At 30.7% G+C, this 18213-nt stretch overlaps 2 protein-coding genes across 2 annotated transcripts in view; one reads left to right on the forward strand and one right to left on the reverse strand.

Moving 5' to 3' along the window:
- Positions 1-7475, reverse strand: part of LOC107452534 (DNA-directed RNA polymerase III subunit RPC6) — a 16883-nt gene extending 9408 nt beyond the window's left edge. The window contains exons 1-5 of the mRNA XM_016069025.3: positions 7317-7475; positions 5413-5536; positions 3892-3953; positions 671-735; positions 465-571 (exon numbers count right to left, since the gene is read on the reverse strand). Of these exons, the coding sequence (XP_015924511.2) occupies positions 465-571; positions 671-735; positions 3892-3953; positions 5413-5536; positions 7317-7426 (468 nt within the window). The 5' untranslated portion in view covers positions 7427-7475. The remainder of the gene's footprint in view (positions 1-464; positions 572-670; positions 736-3891; positions 3954-5412; positions 5537-7316) is intronic.
- A 12-nt stretch (positions 7476-7487) lies between these two features.
- LOC107452532 (TATA box-binding protein-like 1) lies at positions 7488-9128 on the forward strand. Its single transcript, XM_043049544.2, has one exon. The coding sequence runs from the start codon at positions 7981-7983 to the stop codon at positions 9037-9039; it is 1059 nt and encodes a 352-aa protein (XP_042905478.1). The 5' UTR covers positions 7488-7980; the 3' UTR covers positions 9040-9128.
- Positions 9129-18213: the final 9085 nt, after the last annotated feature.

Below are 18213 nucleotides of genomic sequence, written 5' to 3' on the forward strand. Positions count from 1 at the left end.
TTTTTTTTTTGTTTTTTTTTTTTTTTTTTTTTTTTTTTTTATGAATTTAAGATCTTGATCTTGGGAAAAGAACTAAAAACCTTGTTTAATTAATTAAACATCTTATGAAATTATAAATTAAAGGCCTCATCTTTTTTTCTTTTTTCGAGTAAGGATCCATTTCTAAGATAAAATAATTTGTAAAAAATACATTTTAAGAACAATATATTTTGTGAAGAAATGCATTAATCCATCAAAATTTCCCATAATATGTCCTCTTTTTTGTACAAATATAAAAATGAAATGAGTAAATTATTTCAATCCTACAGTGATTGTTACGTTTGGTGAAATGAAAACGAAAAGCATTATTCCATTTTCATTTTATGCATCAAAACTTCAAATTGAGTGGAGTGGCAATCCCTTAAAGATACTAACCTAATTCTTTATAAACATAATTTTAAAAAAAACTATAATAAATTACTTACAGCAATAACTAATTTGATTTCTTTTCTACTTTCAAGCTCTTTCAAAATTTTAGTTACTCGGGGTTGAGGCAAGCCACATTCTCTTTTTATCTGGTTCACTGCCAAACCTAATATTAAAAAAAGAAAAAAATGAAGTAAGAATTCAATTATTTAAAGTAGAAATGAGAAACGTTACCATAAATAATATACTTCAGCAAATAACAAACCCTTATCGCTTGCGCCTTTAATGATTTTAAAAATTATTTTCTCTTCTTGGCTACCCTTAATGACCCTAAAGAGAAAAATCATAACTGTTAATTACAGTAGATTTGTAATAATTTAACAAAAATCATAACTGTTAGTTACAGTAGACTTGTAATAATTTAACAAAAATCATAACTGTTAGTTACAGTAGATTTGTAATAATTTAACAAAAATCATAATTTTTAATGATATTATTAAATGCAATGATATATTAATGATATACAAATTTGGAAAAAAAATTCCCTGTGTTTTCACTGTACACATTACACACAATATATTATGACGAAACAACAATTATTGTGCTCTTGTGTGAGCTATATTGGGCTAACTATATTAATTTCAATTGCTGGAAAAACAGCTGACATACTTAAATAATGCTATATTAAATTAAATACAGTACACTCCCGATTATCCGTGCGCGGATTATCCGGTTTGCGGATTATCCGTGCTCATTCCAGAGTCAAACAAAAAATTTGACGAGAAACATTTTTACGATTAAAAAATTTTATTCATGAAGTTATAACACTAAAAAATTTTTAGAAGCAATATTATTGAATTGCAGTGTATGTAATATCAGCAGCATGGTCAAAGGTAAAATCATCTACGTTATTACGATCGTGGAGAAAGATCATACCGCTTGATGAACAATCTTTAGATATTCAAGAAGAATATGATAATAATATTCTTGAGCAAGCACAATAAATCTAAGGTTTCGAAATTTTTGATGAAGAAAATTTAGAAGATTAGTTTCAAAGTGTGAGCCTGTCTTCCTGAATTTGACAGATGATGACATCGTTACTTGTTAAATCAAACAGTGATGATAGTAACTGATGCAGAAGATGTAGTAAATGAGGGAAATACAATTTCTCATTCTGCTGCTCTGTGGAAACTTTATTAGATTATACGGGAGGATTTTACATTACTGCGGTTTGTAAAATATGTGTCAATATATGGTAAAGTTGCATTAAAAAATTTTTTAAGCAGCAAACGTTAAAAGGAAAATTCCTAATTTGATGTTATACAACGTGCAAGTATCAGTAATTTTTCTATTTTTTGTACTGGTATTGATTTTTTCTTTAATAAAAAGGAGTTTTCGGATTATCCGTGTTTTTCAATTGTCCGTGCGACCTGTTCCGGTGATTAACCCGGATAATCGGGAGTGCACTGTAGTTCAGTATAGCCGAAATATCAGGGTTAAATATCCCATAGATTATGCTATGAGTGGTCACCATTTTTTAAAAGATAAAAATAAGAAACAAAATTCCCTGTATTTTCCCAGTTTGTAAAGAAAAAAAAATTAAAATTCCCTGCATTTTTCCGGCTATTTTAGGTGATTTTTAAATTCCCTGTATTTTCCAGGTTTTTCCTATTTTCCTTGTGGAGTGGCAATCCTGAGTTTTTTTTAAGTAATACAGGAAATATTGTAAGTAAAGTTTGATTTTTGAGGGAAAGGTCTATGGCTGAGCATCATGCTGGTTTCGTTGACAATTCAAATCTATTCACAGTAGAATCTTTATTATCTCAATTCTCTCTTAACAGAATTTGATTTCTCAACGTATTTTTTTAATGAAAATACATTTTATTATTTCACAATTTTAATAATATGTCGTAAGAAATAAATGTGCTATAGTTTTTGTCTAACTAAAGAAATCTGGAAGTCCCAATTTCTGTTGTTTCATCCCCTCCTCCATTATTTTCGTTATTACTAGTCGGTAGGGCAGCTTTATAGTGAAAGGAGTTAGTTAAATTACAAAAAAATTAAATATGTTTACCTTTTAAAAAAAATGAATGATGAAATTTTTTTTTATCTACATCCTTCTTAACTTTAATTGTATAATAATCACTTTCTATAAATCAAGAGGTGCATACAAAATAAATTATAACGAAAATTTTACATGTATATAATACATACATATTAGCAAATAAAGAAATAAATGTTACAAAAAAAGTTTTGATCTATTTTGATTAATCTGGTAATATTATTTTGAGGGGGTTTTGTTCACCAAATTATGCCACTGTTACTAACATAGTTCAGTTTCAACTTAATTGCTTCTATTTCTACTAACAGGAAGCATATTATGTTAAATGGACAAGAAAATTATAACATCACAGTATGAATGGAATAGGGAGAGACACATACAAAGCTTATAAAAAAATATATATAAAGCGTTGAAATCATTTAAGCATTCAGAACTAAATTTTATTTTTTTTTACTGGGCATCTAGATTACTTTATTTACTTATTGTTTTAGTGAAAGCCTGAACCATTTCATTTTACAACCTTTATTTAATGCTACGAGTTCAGTGCTTGTAGGTTATCTCTAATAAAGTATGTACGTCATTATTAAGATTTTGGGCATACATGCTTCTTACCTTCAAATCAAACACACCTTACAGTTTTATAGTTCTAGTTTTACCTAACTTATGTTGCCTCCAAACATGGCATTTTTTAATTTTAAGGCCCACTATCAAAAAAATAGTTTTGTCTCCCAACTTTAAAGTTAATTTTTAATTGTGCTGTATCCTTATTTCAATTTTGAATATTTTATTCAATTTACTATTCCAGGGGTGATTGTGAGCCCAAGTCCAAATTCCGGAAAATTTTTTGAGTTAAAAAAAAAAGTTTAAATTGAAAAAAATTTAAACAAGGTTTTTTTTCCTTTTTCTCAATATATCTCTTTACTTAAAATATATTTAAATTTTTACACATACCAATACCATTTACACATACCTATGATGACCTGGAGAAGTAATTAAAATTTACAAATATGTCTTTCTTGAGTTTATGATTATAATAATTATTTACTGATAAAAAATTAATATTAATCATGAATATAAGCTTATAAAGTATCTGGCTCTCCCTTACAAGCAAATAAAATAAACTGTGTTAAGTTCCACCTTTGAAAATTTGGTTTCCGGAAACTTCTGTGATCAATGATTTTTTTAAACATCTGGACCTTTGATCTCCAGAAACTTCCGGATCACTGTTAGCAAAAAATCCGGATTTTTTCCGGAGCAGAATCAGCTCTGCTATTCTATTGTGCATGTAATACAAAAACTTTGAAATCTAATTTCTAGAATGTTATATGAAAGCACACAGTTTTTTGTATACTTTTCCACAAATAATTATACAAAATAATCAACTCATGGCACCACTTCCTTTTACAATAAAATAAAATGCATACTTGGCATCAGCATTCCATCGCCAACATAATTGGTTCCTTTTCTTTGTCACATCCAATTTACCCTAAAAATTACAAAAGATAACACTTTTAATAATTATGACCGAAATTATCAAATTATTCACAGAATTTAAAATTGATTGAAAAATAAAGTTCATTAAAATTTCACTTAGAAATCTTTAAAAATAATGAAAAAAAACTTATCTGAAGACCCAGTAAATTTGAAAACATAGTGGCCCATAGACTAAACTCTCAAATGATGTTGATAAGTTAATTTTAAATACTGCAACTCAAGCAAGCATTTTGCAAAACTTTTGTACATTTAATCTTATGTAGGGTTTTACTTTATTAAAATAATTAAATCAGTTAAAATAAAGCATTAATGTGGTCATTATTTCAGCTTTTAAAGTGTGTGCATTTAGAATATGTTGTAAAAATTTGTTTTTCTTTCAAATGTTGAATCGACACTTAATAAAATCAGCCGCTTAATAAAATCAAAAGAGCATAAAACGAAAGTGATTTTAATAAACAGCGGGGACTGTAACTATAAACCAAACTGTTTTTAATTGCACCTGGAAACCAGTGAAAGTTATAGTCAAGACTGATATGTTTTCTAGCCAGAGACATGAACAGAGAATGTAATAGTTGTAACAGTATAAGATGTAACAGTTATGTGTTCAGTGAGAGAAACTGCAAAGATGCCAACTGCTCCAGATTTGACAAAATACCTTAGAGAGCGGTAGGGAATTACAAACTAAATTTTGCAGATTTTCGGTTAATTTTGCCAACTGCTTAAACGGCTCAACTCGACTTAACTGTAACAAGGTGGCATATCACATAAGCATTTGAATTATTTAGAAGTAGTGATGAGTAAAAATCATATCAATCAAATATATTTAACTAAGAATCATATATTTAAAGACTGTCACTCGAAAATATATATACGATATCTGGAGCAAGTTGGCATCTCTGTAACTGTACTTGAACAAGTGGTCCTTTTATATGTTGATTTGTGAATCATAATGAGTAAATAAACATCATTTCTGTATTTGTTCATTAGTTTTGCTATTTTTTTAAAAAAAAATAATCCATAATTAAACAAAATTTTGTAATATTATACATCATATACATTACCTATTAATTTTTAAGCTGACTAAATTAAAAAATATTTAAGCTTTCATCATTTGATATAAAAAATTACACTTTTTTCTCATTTAAAAAAGGCCTGATATTAAATCAAAAACCTGAAAATCAAAATAGCATAATGCCATCAATTTATATCAATTGTTCGTCTAGAGAACCAATATTAATTATTTGATGATAATCTGAATCAAATTTTAGTGATTGCAGACCAAGGATCCCAATTACTTTCGAACCCTGGTTAACTGGAAGGCCAGGTCGGCCTGATGTTTCATCATTGACCTGCTTAGGAGTCCTCAGCTTTAGCCTTTCGGACAAAATTTAAATACCTTAGAACCTAAAGAAGTAAGACCTAATTATTTTGTGAAGGAAATTTATACTCACTTGGGACATCAATGAATTCAAAATTGGTGCCAACTCCTTTGCTTGTATGGTAGGAATAGCCTTTTGTAAATCAGCTTGTGATATGCCATTTTTGTTAGCATCACTAGCCAAGACTTCAATGACTCTGCAAATATTTTAAATACTTTAAAGCCACTCTTTTGAAGAGCCACAAGAAATTTCAGAAGACAGCCACAAAAATACAAAACAGTAAACAATAAAAACTTAAATTTTGCTGAAAAAATAATATAAGTTTTATAAAAAAAAATCTACGATAACTTAGGTTTTCTTTCTTAAAATAAGTTTTTTTGAAAATTTGGAACAAAAAAATTCGAAAATTAACATTCAATTAAAATAGAATAATAAATTACATTTACTGAATAGAAATGGAATTGTGCATTGCAGACTGGGTAAATTCTTATGCAATACCTATCCAAAATATCTCCCAGGGATGTTTCCATATTGGTACCTGTTTCAACTTAATACCTAAAGTTTTCTAAAGAATGTTCATGTCCTAAAGACTATTAGGCCAATAAGTATTAGCAGTGGGAGGAAAAAGGAAAGACAACAAAAAAATGAGGGTCTGCACATGATTAAAACTAAAAATTTTATATTTTATGATCATAGGTAGGTTTATTAACGTTGCACTAGAACTGCACAATGGGCTATTGGCGACAGTCTGGGAAACATCCCTGAGGATGATCCGAAGACATACCATCACAATTTTGATCCTCTGCAGAGGGGATGGCTCCCCTGCATTGGTAGCCTGACAACCTGCATGCCAAGTCGAGCACTTCATGGCCGAACAGCTTAACGAGGACGGATACAGCACACCCTCGGTCCCTAGACAGGCTGATCAAAGTGGTCACGCACTCGCCTATACTGACCGCAGCCAGTAATGCTCGACTTCGGTGCTCTACTAGGAGCCTTGTCTTTACGATCAGTCCCCTGCAGGACTTATGACTATAGGATTAGATACCTAATTTATCAATGAAGAGGAAAGATTTTGACTTGGTACCAGCAGTCAAATAGTCACCAAGTTTGTGGGAAAACCAGCAGTAGCAGAGAAAAAAAAATGGGTACAACTAATTACCAATATTTAATAAAATTCATTCCAAGCATAATAAGTGGCTAATTTTAGTAGACACCTTGGTACTAATAGTGAAAAAAAAATTTATATAACAAATACAACACACAAAATATTAACAAAGGCAAATCAATTATAAATACTAAGTAATCATTATTTTTTAAATGAGAAAACATTTTCTTTCTCCAGACACTTTAAGGAGAAAAAAAATATGCAAAGAATAATAAAATATATTTATATATATATATATGAAGTGCCTGATTTATCACAGTTCAATAGCCCAGGAACCCCTAAGTGTTACCTATATATTCTATTCCTTAAAAATTATCTATTCGAAATAAGAGTTAACAAAATTTGAAATACGTATAAGTGTGGTACGCTACGTAAGTTTAAATTTACTAATATATCTCAATTTACTTATGTTAGAAATAATTTAAAAACTCTTCATAATAAAACAATGTAAATTTGGTTTAAAGTAACACCCAGGGAGCCCTAGACAATTCTGTGCCTAGGGCCCCCACTTTTTTAGTTCTGGCCCTGTATATAAAGAGAATATAAATTACAATTATACAAGTTTACAGTTTCTCATATTAATATTTTTAAAACACTCATTTTAACAAAGGAGTGGTCGAAAAATGCAAAATTAATAGCTTAGATGATTTTTATCCACCTCTAGATTTCCCTTTGAAATAGCTCATTGAAATATAACTATAAAATTATCTGAATATAAATAGTAAACAAATAATAATATATACACATGTTCGAAAAAACTAACAATATAATTTTATATAGTTATTATATTTAATCTATTTTAAATTACTTTTCTTCCAATTCGGAAGAAGCTGATTTCTTTTCCGTCATTATAGCAGAAAATGGACTACAAGCAAAGTCGTCAGAGCAAAATCTTCTACACGCCGGCCAAAACAACATTAACCACGTGCTTCCGTTTTTTCCGCATCTCAATAAAGATGACGTAATAAATCTCTGGGATTGACACTGCCAGTTAAAACCAAAATTAACCGTTAAATGCTTTAGTAGTAGTTTTTTATTCGAGTTTACTTTATATAAAACTTTTATATTTATATTTTTATCAACAAATTAAAAAATAAAGTTTTAAAAACACTTCATTTAATTATTTTGTGCCATTGTCATATATTATTCTCAATAATTTAGTAAGCCTTTTCTGTACAAAAATAAGCAACCAGAAGACTTTTAATAAAAATGTAAACAAAGCAATTCTATTTCCTTTGCGATTGCAATTTCGGCATGCGTAAGTGACAAAAGCAGTCTAACAAAATTATTGTGCTAGTATTGGTACTAAAAAAATTTTTTGTCTTTAAAAACTGTTTCAAAAAAGAAAATTTGTTCGGAATAACAATTACTAATTCTTGTTTCTTTATAGTAAGGAAAATTTTAATTCATACTTCATTGCACACGCCGATACCAATCACAGTTACAACCCTTCAATATCGCTTTATTTGAAAATGTCGTTTTACGGTGGTGGAAATGGATTTTATAGCGACTATCAATTCCCCATTATGGATATAGGGCCACTAAATGTTGCTTTAAATACTGTTGCTGCTACGAAACGTGAAGATAGCAACCTCTATACCATTATCGGGACACATAACCAAGTGAAAACTGCTACAAAGCTTGAAGATAGCAATATTTATAACATTAATGGCGCGCGTAACCTAGTGAAGCCTATTATAAAGCGTGAAGATAGCAATATTTATTCCATTGTTGGCCCAAATAACCAAGAAGTACGTAAAAAGGGACCTTGCATCGTTAGTTTATCAAATGCCCTACCGCAGTTCAAGGGAAATCAAATCGCACCTGTTCAGGAAATTAATGAACATACACAAGTAGAGGAGGAAGATGAAGCTCAACCGGAACTGGACATCATAGTCAACAACGTTGTTGCTACATTTAACACCAAATGCCACTTAAATCTCCGACAGATTGCTTTGAATGGGTCTAATGTCGAATATATTAGAGACATGCAAGTGGTCGTTATGAAATTTAGGAATCCAAAAATTACAGCTAAAGTATATTCTTCTGGCAAAGTAATATGTACTGGTGCCACTAGCAACGAGGATGCAAAGAGGGCTGCCAGGAAAGTTGCAAGAAGCTTGCAGAAATTAGGATTTAAAATTAGATTTACTGAGTACAAAATTGTAAATGTGTTGTGCACCTGCTACATGTACTTTGGTATCAATCTCAACAAGTTTACTCAAAAGCATAGACTTTTGACCAGCTATGAACCCGAGTTACATCCTGGAGCTACTTATAAAGTTAAAGATCTCAAAGCCACTCTAAAGCTGTACACTACAGGGAGCATTACTATAACTGCTCCTAGTACAGACAATATTCAAAGAGCAGTTGAACATATATTTCCATTGGTGTATGAATTCCGGACAGCAAAACCACCGTCTAAAAAATCTCAATACCATAACTACCAAATGTCTCGAAAAGCAAAGGGGGTGTTTCAAGATGGTTTTTCAAGCTCTGAGGATGATAGTTATCTCCAGAGTGAATGGTAGTGATAAATATTTGGTAGTTCCTAGACTAGTCTTAATGCTAAACAGTCATATGTAATTCTTGAAATAAAACGTATTAACATTGTTGCTAATTGGTCTGCTTCGATATTTTTTCTTTTAAATTGTTTATCTATATGATGTGTTTTGAAATTTTAAGTGTATGGCAGGGGTTTGTGTGTAACATGTTCTAAATCTCTAGAACAGCTAAATATTCTATTCATCATCAAATCTTTATGGTGGTAAAAAGTATTCGATTCATTACCATATCTCTGATAGCTAATAATCAATTCATCGCCAAATCTCTAGAACAACTAATAATATCCATCACCAAATCCCTAGAACAACTAATAACATTGAATTCATCACCAAATCTCTAAGACAGATAATATTCAGCATCAAATCTCTAAAATCACTTATAATGTTTATTGTACTAAGTGTCTAGAATAGCTAATAATATTCATCGCCAAATCACTAGAACAGCTAAAAATGATATTTCTCGCTAATTTTTTAAACAGTTAATAATATTCATCACCAAATCTCTAATATGGCTAATAAAATTCAATTCACAATTTTTATTGGTTTGACAAGTTGCACCAATCAGATTCTTAGGTTTCTATTTTTATTTCAATGAAAATAGCTATACAGTTGGCACAATACTGTATGTATAAATTTATTGCCAAAAAAAATTTGTCATTGAATTATTAGTGTTACTAAGTTGTTTGTTTACTATAAAGAAAATAATAAGGAATATTTCTTATCTCTTGCATTTAAGCTGATGGAACTTTTTTCAACTACATGGTTACATAAAGCAATAGTATATGTGCCAACTCATCTTATTTAAAATAGAGAAATTGTTTTGTTTTTTTAAATTAAAAGTTTTAAATTTTAAACTCTTTATTTGATTTATATTAATTTTGATCTGCATGTTTAAAAAGTTATTAATTTTTCCCTTTTCAAAAAGGCAATGTCGCTTTTTGCCATGCATTATGCAAAAGCGGGCTTTTCACATTGTTCTATTCAACGTTTTGTTTTCACAATTCATTCAACCACAATCTATTTCGGTGTACCGTCGGTCGTTAGCATACGAAAGCGCCCTTTTCAAAAAAGATTTTTCTTTACCATGCCAATTTTTGCCAGGTATAAGCAAAAGCGTGCTTTTCGTATTGTTCTATTCAAAGTTTTTCACAATTCATTCAACCACATTCTATTTCGGCGTACCATATATCCATAGTGTATCAAGGCGCTAATCATTTTACATGCTTGATGAAATACTTGCAAGTTTGCTAAGCTGGGTTTGGTGAGATTATTGCACTCTCGTGCAACTCTGCTGCATTTTGCAAGATATTCTCTTTCAGACTTCATTTTCCACCTTCTGATATTGAACTAAAAAATATCTTGATCATTTTGTAATGGCTAATATAATCAAGAAAAGAGTTCTTTGTCAGGTATTTTATCATAATCCTGTAAAGTCTTTGAAAATTATTTTGTTAATATATATAGTACTTAAAAATATTTTTTGAGTGTTTAAAAAGTGCTTATTTTTTGTTGAAAGATTAGACTATGCACTTAGCTGATAATCCTACATTAAAGCTTACAAGTGCTAAAGAATCAAATTAATTTTGTCTTATTTAATATTTTGTTAACATTTTAAAAATTGGGAAATGCCTCAACTTCAAGGTTGGCATCTCTTTAATAGTTTCAAAGCACACCACACTATCTCAGTGTTACAAAACCTTATGTTTTTCAGAGGGGAGCGAGAAGTTAAAAAAAGAAATTCAGAAACCTTGATGAAGTCAGTTTTAATGTCTCCGATAGCTGTGTAATAAAAACAATATCAATTAGTCTTAGAATTGTCCCACAGTGGACTGATCTTAAGACATTGTACAAAGTAGATGACCACAGTCGAACACCACTTGCAGCGGGTGGGTGGCCACTTTGATTAGCCTACAAAAGAACTGTGCTAAATCAATCCTCATTTAATTGTTTTGCCGTAAAGTAATCCATTTCCATCTCTTCTACAAAAGATCAAAATTGTGATGGCATGTCTTCGAATCATCCTTAGAATACTACTACCGACCTAAAAACTGACCGAGAATTATGTGCTATATAAGTATATTGTGTGTCTTTTTTATTTAAATATAAAAATAAATTTCCCCATGAAAAATTATTATATTCGTTAAAGAATTAAGCTTTTAATTCTGTCTAAAGTTTTGTACTATAATTGGTTTAGTTCAATACAATTTTCTATGAGAAATTAAAGTTATTTTTAAAAAAATAATTTTTTTATACTTCGAAGTAGTGAATTAAGCTGAACAGTGTGAAAAAGAGCACAAATAATGCCGTATGAACAGGCATGCAATTGTTTCAGTTCCATGAAGAACCTTCATCAGTGTCAGATGAAAAGAGCACATTCTATATTTAGATGCTAAAAAGATTCCTCCTTATAGTATTGAAACAATAGTATGATAATTTATGAGGCATTAGCTGTGCTGTTTTTAAATTTCTAAGCTTTATTCATGTGTATATTACAATTTTAACCTTTTCTTAACTTGGAACTCAATACCTCAGTATTTTTAACTTATTGTAATTTGGGTATTTTTTTTTCTTTATTATAGTTGATTGAGTTTTAAACCATTTATTCATTATAACCAAACTTCTTAGCTAAAATTATCACCAAGATTTATGGTAAGGAAATAGAAATTATACTTGCTATGTATGTTAATTTATTTTTCTCTTAGTTTTATATATATGAATCAAATGTCATAAAAATCCTTTGTGGTTAGTAAATAACTGATAAATTGCTGATTGACAACGAAGCTAACAGATAAAGTGCCAAAATAAGTTGAGAAGCAATTATAAAGTTGTGTGGTTATTATTTTTTTCTTCTTCTTTTCGTTGGTAATTAAGAACAGTAGGGTATGCAATTTCAGTTCAAAATATACCAGACTTAAAATTTTTGCTAGCCTCTATTTTTCAAAAAATATAATGAATTTTTTAAATGTTGATAAATATCGCACGTATAAAGAACTTTTGTTATGTCCAAAACCATGAAAGCAGGGACCCCCATCAGGGGGGAAGGTGGGGGCACGATGTGCCCTCTTAAAGCTTGGGGGAAAATTTTTACACTAAAGAAATCGAATAGTTTTGGGGGGAATTTAGAATTTGCCCAAGAGCTTTGGGGGGGGGCACTGCATGAAAGATCGTGAAAACTGAAATATGATTGCAAAGCAATAATATATACTTAAAGTAAGGTTCCCTTAATCTCAATGATTTCAATATCATCCACATATTAAAATAAGAAAAATGTCAGAAATTACATCTGTCAAGTGCAGCCCTAATGTCAAACTTTGTAACTGTAGGGTGAGTAGTTACAGTCCATGTCAACCTTCATCTATGAAAAGGTATCCAGACATAGAGTAGAGTTAACATGTCTTATATACTAGTGAATTGTAGTTGTAATTTTGTAGTGTTAGATACGCTACAGTACTCCCCCACTAGAATGATATCTGTGATAGAAATCGATGAACGAATACCACTAGTTGATTCATTGCTGTTTTTGTGAGAAGCCGGGAGAGCTGTATTAAGATCACCGTATTTTTTTAGTGCTGAATGTGAGAGGTGTTTAACTTCACGGTCGCAGTCGCTCCTGTGTTGCCGTTAGCAGTCGAGTGTATGCAAGCCGACGTTGTGAGTGATCGAAACGAGACTGAGTAGCAACGGCGTGAGGAGGTGGATAATGTCGCAGTCACAAGTAGCAAGTCAACTGTTCAATGTGGATCATCCTTCGAAGTAGGCGTTTCCAGATCGAAGTGGGCGTTACTGACAAGGTAGGCGTGTTCGCATCACTTCCGAAGGTCACCAATATGGGAGAGTAATTACAGTCCATGTCAACCTTCATCTATGAAAAGGTACCCCAACATAGAGTCGAGTTAACATGTCTTATATACTAGTGAATTGTAGTTGTAATTTTGTAGTGGTAGATACGCTACAGTAACTTTCAAGCTCTGTTGTTTAACCGCTAATACAGTAAAACCGCGCTACAACAATATTTTGTGGACCAAATATATTTTTGCAGAGGGATATATCGTTACATCGCGGACCTACATACTTTAGGGACGTTTTTTTTTTTAATTTTAATGTTATATATGTATTAACTATAACTATATTTATATATTGTGCAATAAATTAATTTGCAGAGAGTTATTTATGGTTAAATATTAAAAACAATTGAAATAAATTCAGAAAATAAGATCGTAAACATACCTAAAAACCGTTTTTATTGAAAATAATTTGATGTTTTTGTTTGTTTATTCATATTTTTTTTTACTGTCAAGTCCAACCAACAAAATATGCACTGAGTCCAAAACACGAAATTGATTTTCGTTTGTGAATAATGCTCCACCCACCCTCTNGTTAAATATTAAAAACAATTGAAATAAATTCAGAAAATAAGATCGTAAACATACCTAAAAACCGTTTTTATTGAAAATAATTTGATATTTTTGTTTGTTTATTCATATTTTTTTTTTACTGTCAAGTCCAACCAACAAAATATGCACCGAGTCCAAAACACGAAATTGATTTTCGTTTGTGAATGGTGCTCCACCCACCCTCTGCAGAAAAAAAAAAAAAAAAAAAACTCTTTCAGGGGTTGCTTGTGGTCATTTGTGACTCATGATCAGCTTTTAATTTAACATGAAGGAAATGAAATCAGATAGGAATTCTTTTCGGAAAAAGATGATAAAATAAAAGAGTTTTTTTACATTATTTGAAAACCAATAATAAATGGAGAAAATAAGGTTGAAATTTGGAGAAAAAAATATCGTAATATATTGAGAGGAGCGTGACATTAATTCATATGCAAGTTCATCGGGACCAAAAAAGAAATTAAAGGGAGTTATTGCTGTATCAGACATCGTAGTAACGAGAGTTCACTGTATTTGGTTGGTTGTCAACGGTGTGTGGAAAGTCCTGGGTGAGATGCATGCAGTATGCAGTGACCACTCAAGAGTTCCATCTAACCCCTGGTTGTAGCTCATCTATTCAGTATTATATGAACGCATCGCAATGCTCATCATTTCTGGGTTGTAAAAAATACATTTTAAAATTTTTAGACTACAGACACTATGATAAAGTTTAACCAAAAGTTTTTAATCGTCTGTCATTATGCTATCGAAACTAAAAATTTTGCATTATTTTTTAGTAAAAAGTATTTTTAATCATAAAATTCAGAACACCTTTCTGATTCTTATACCATATATTTGTAAGTAATTTAAAAATATGTGCAAATAAAAGAAGGAATTGAGCTTTAAGCTGCAGTGCTAAAAGTAAATTAACTATGATTGGATTAATAATTTAAAACATAAGTTCTCTCCTCCTCCCTTCATTTAAAAAAAAAATTGAGTTTGAGCTTTGTAATTTATATTTACGTAAAAAACTAATTAAGAAACTAATAAAACTCCGTAATTAAATTTATTTTATTGTAATATTTTAAGCACTTTCAAATTTATTCTGAATCTCCAACTTGATCTTGTCCCGCAGTGGACTGATCGTTAAGACACGGTTCCCAGCAGATCACCGAAGTCAAGCATCACTGGCTGCGGTCAGTGTGCGGATCAGTCTGCGTAGGGACCGAGGGTGTGCGGTATGGATCATCGTTCAACTGTTCTACCGTAAAGCGCTCGACTTCGCGTGCAGGTCGTCAGACTACCGAAGCGGGGGTGCCATCCCCTCTGCAGAGGATCAAAATTGTGATGGCATGTCTTTGGATCATCCTAGGGGATGCTTCCCAGACCGGCGCCAATAGCCCATTGTGCAGCTCTAGTGCGACGTAAATGAACTGCAACCACAACCAACCCTTCTTCTTCTTTTTTTTTTTTAATGAGTTTGAGCTTTGTAATTTATATTTACGTAAAAAACTAATTAACAAACTAATAAAACGCCGTAATTAAAATTATTTTATTGTTATATTTTAAGCACTTTCAAATTTATTATGAAACTCCAACTTGATTTTCTTACTTCTTACCCCACTTACCCAAAGACTGTTTTTATTTTATTTTATAATCGGCGTTTAAGAGCCGACACAATTCTTCTGCGGCAATTAATGCTCAACTCCATAGCCTTGTAATTTTGAACCCAAGCCAGAAGACAAGAGAACTTTTGGATTAAGCATAGAGACTAACTAGCCATCGTGGAAAACTCTTTGACGGAACTAACCCGTATTTGCGATGGGTTGGGCCGAGGACAAGGCCCCAGTATTTCAACTCTAGCCCGTGAACTACTGAAGATATTTTTCATCAGCACTGTGGTCGTTATAGAATTCGTATCACTTGACTATCGTTGGCATTCGAACTTGGGTCACCTCAATGGGAAGCGAAAGCTTATTCCCCTGACCTGACCCATAGCGGCTCCTTCTAAATAATGATTCAGGAAATTCAGATAATGATTTTTTGCCTCTTTTAACCCTTTAAAGTACAGATTTTTTGAAAAAAACCGAGCAAAAAAAATCTTTTTTTTTTATGTAAGAAAACACACTTTATATTAAAAAACACATTGTTATTTTTAATTCTCGATTATATTCGAGTGTGAAAAATTATAGCAGCATAAAATACAACGCAATTTGTAATTAGCCTATTGACAGAAATGCTAAATAACTCGCTTTTGTAAAGATAGAAGTCATAAATTTAGACCAAGTGTTTCTTACCGCATATAAAAGAAAATTTTCGTTTCGACATTTGCAAGAGCCTTAGTAATAAGCCTAATTGGCAGTAATGCTAAATAACACGCTTTTGTCAAATTTAGATCAAGTGTCTTTTATCAAATATAATATAAAAGTAAAAAACTTTCATCTCAACATTTGTAATAATCGGAGGTAATTAGCCTAATTACAGCAATGCTTATAGAAGTTTCAAATGCGGACCACGTGTTTGTTATTAGATATAAGAAAGTTCATTTTAATATTTTGCAGTTAACAAGATACTTCATAATTATCTGAGTATTTAGGAGTAACTAGCCTAATTAACAGTTCTGTTTATCTTTTTTGGAGGAGATCGGATATCCTTGTTTGCCTAATTTGAAAAATTATTGTTCGGAAGTGAGTCGTGTTTTATCTTTAGCGCAGAAAAAGACACCAGTGTTCCACGCATAAATTATTAAAATACTAAATAGTATAATATTTTTCACTTATTTTGTCTTAATTATTTTTTTTATTAATTTTAATAACATTGTTTTTCACTTATTTTGACTAAATTATTTTTTATTAATTTTAATAACATTGTTTTTTACTTATTTTGACTTATTATTTTTAACTTACTCTTATTTTCGCTAAATAATTCAAAATAATGAAAAATATGTTTAATAAAAAAATTATGTGTCGAGGAGTTAATAACACTTTCTTATCAAGATATAAGTTTTCAAATTTAGACAGTGTTTTTCTTATCAAATGCTTTTTTTAATTGTTTGTTTTTTCCTCTAAAAAAATTAATAAATAAAAATAAAAAAATTATAAATAAAATTAATAAATAAAAAGTGTCATATCAAAATTTTGTAGTTATATGGGTATAATTACCATAATTGACATTAATACAAAATAACACCTGCTGTGCTATCGAAATAGATATGTCTCTTCAATTCCGATCTGTGTGCTCCTTATCAGATTATAAGACAATGCTAAAACAGTTTCATTCTGTTATTTTAGAATTATTGGGGAATCACCCTCATAGAAACTAATGCGAAATAACACAATCCAACCATAATTTGATATTGAATTTAGATAAGATTATAAAGATAAACTAAAAAAAAAAAGGTTTTATTCAGATATTTGGTAATCAGTGTTTTAAATTTTCCTAATTGGCAAAAATATTCCCACCATTCACAAATTAGTTATAGAGGTAAGATAGAATTTGCGATGAAAGGCTTCTCCCGCTGTATGGCGTCTTCTTAAGTTTGTCTGACCGAACCAGCTACTCGCCGCTGGCGGCCAATGGGAAGACAATTTTGACTCTTTTAGTTTAAAGGAATTTTAACATCGAGCACTCAAAAAAAAATTTAAGTAGATTATTAAGCCACGTTTTCTTCCAAACAAAGGGGAAAATTTGAATTCGAGGCAATATCTGTAAAGTTTAATCAAACACAAAGATATTAAAATTTAATAACGCCTTAATCAAATTCAAAATTTATTTTAAAAAATTCAAAAAATTTTCTGTCTGTAGTCATAAAAGAACACAGCAGAAAAGTTATAATGTTACTGTGATTAGATTTTCCTTCAAATAAAAATCATATATAAATAAAAATCATCAATACAATCTGTAATATTTTTATACCACAGCCTTGAATTGAGTAAGGAATAAAATCGAATTTTAGAGATTCCCTGTACATCTGTCGAACACATTAGCATAGAATGGTTGATGTTTTGAATTCATTATTATTTCACACACTTTCTTTCCCGCCATTGAATGAGCAAGGCTAAGAAAAAGAGCCTTGGCAATAAATTAAACCAATCAATAGCCATTACATGGATTCCTTAACTTTCTTTGGCGAAAACTATGTTAACGCACATATGCCACTTACATTTTTGACTTCTTGGTAGACGGAGGTGTTTTCTGTGGTTTAGCCCTGCAGCCACACAGTCCGGGCCCTTTTTTAAACTTTTTTTTTATATTTAATAATTTATATAGACAAAAAAATGTCAGCAGTGCTGAGCCCCACAGGACAATTCCATCTACCGAAAAATCAAAATTGCAAGTGAAATGAGAGCGTTAACATAGTTTTCGCCAAGGAAAGATAAGGAATCCCCGTTTTGGCTATTAATTGGTTTAATCTATTGCCAAGGCTCTTTTTCTTAAGCTTACGCATTCAAATGTGTTGGCGGAAAAGAAAGTGCGAGAAATAATAATGAATTCAAAACATTAGCAACCGTAAAACGTTTTTCAAATTCTATGCTAATGTGTTAGGCTGGATGTAGAGGAAATATCTAAAAATAGATTTGATTCTGTATTCAATTCAAGGTAGTGGTGATAAAAGATTGCAGATTATATTAATGATTTTTATTTATTGAAAAAGGATTAAATTAGATAATAATTTAATTTTTTAAATCTTAGGAAATATGTGACACATATTTCAGCATGACACTTATATTCTTTTTTCATTAAGAAAAAAGGTAAAAAACTAATTAAAAAT

Source organism: Parasteatoda tepidariorum, chromosome 9 (genome assembly GCF_043381705.1).
Source record: "Parasteatoda tepidariorum isolate YZ-2023 chromosome 9, CAS_Ptep_4.0, whole genome shotgun sequence".
NCBI classification, from domain to species: Eukaryota; Metazoa; Arthropoda; class Arachnida; order Araneae; family Theridiidae; genus Parasteatoda; species Parasteatoda tepidariorum.

Excerpts from the sequence above, each read along its gene's own strand:
- LOC107452532 (XM_043049544.2), top strand. The coding sequence starts at position 7,981 with ATGTCGTTTTACGGTGGTGGAAATGGATTTTATAGCGACTATCAATTC.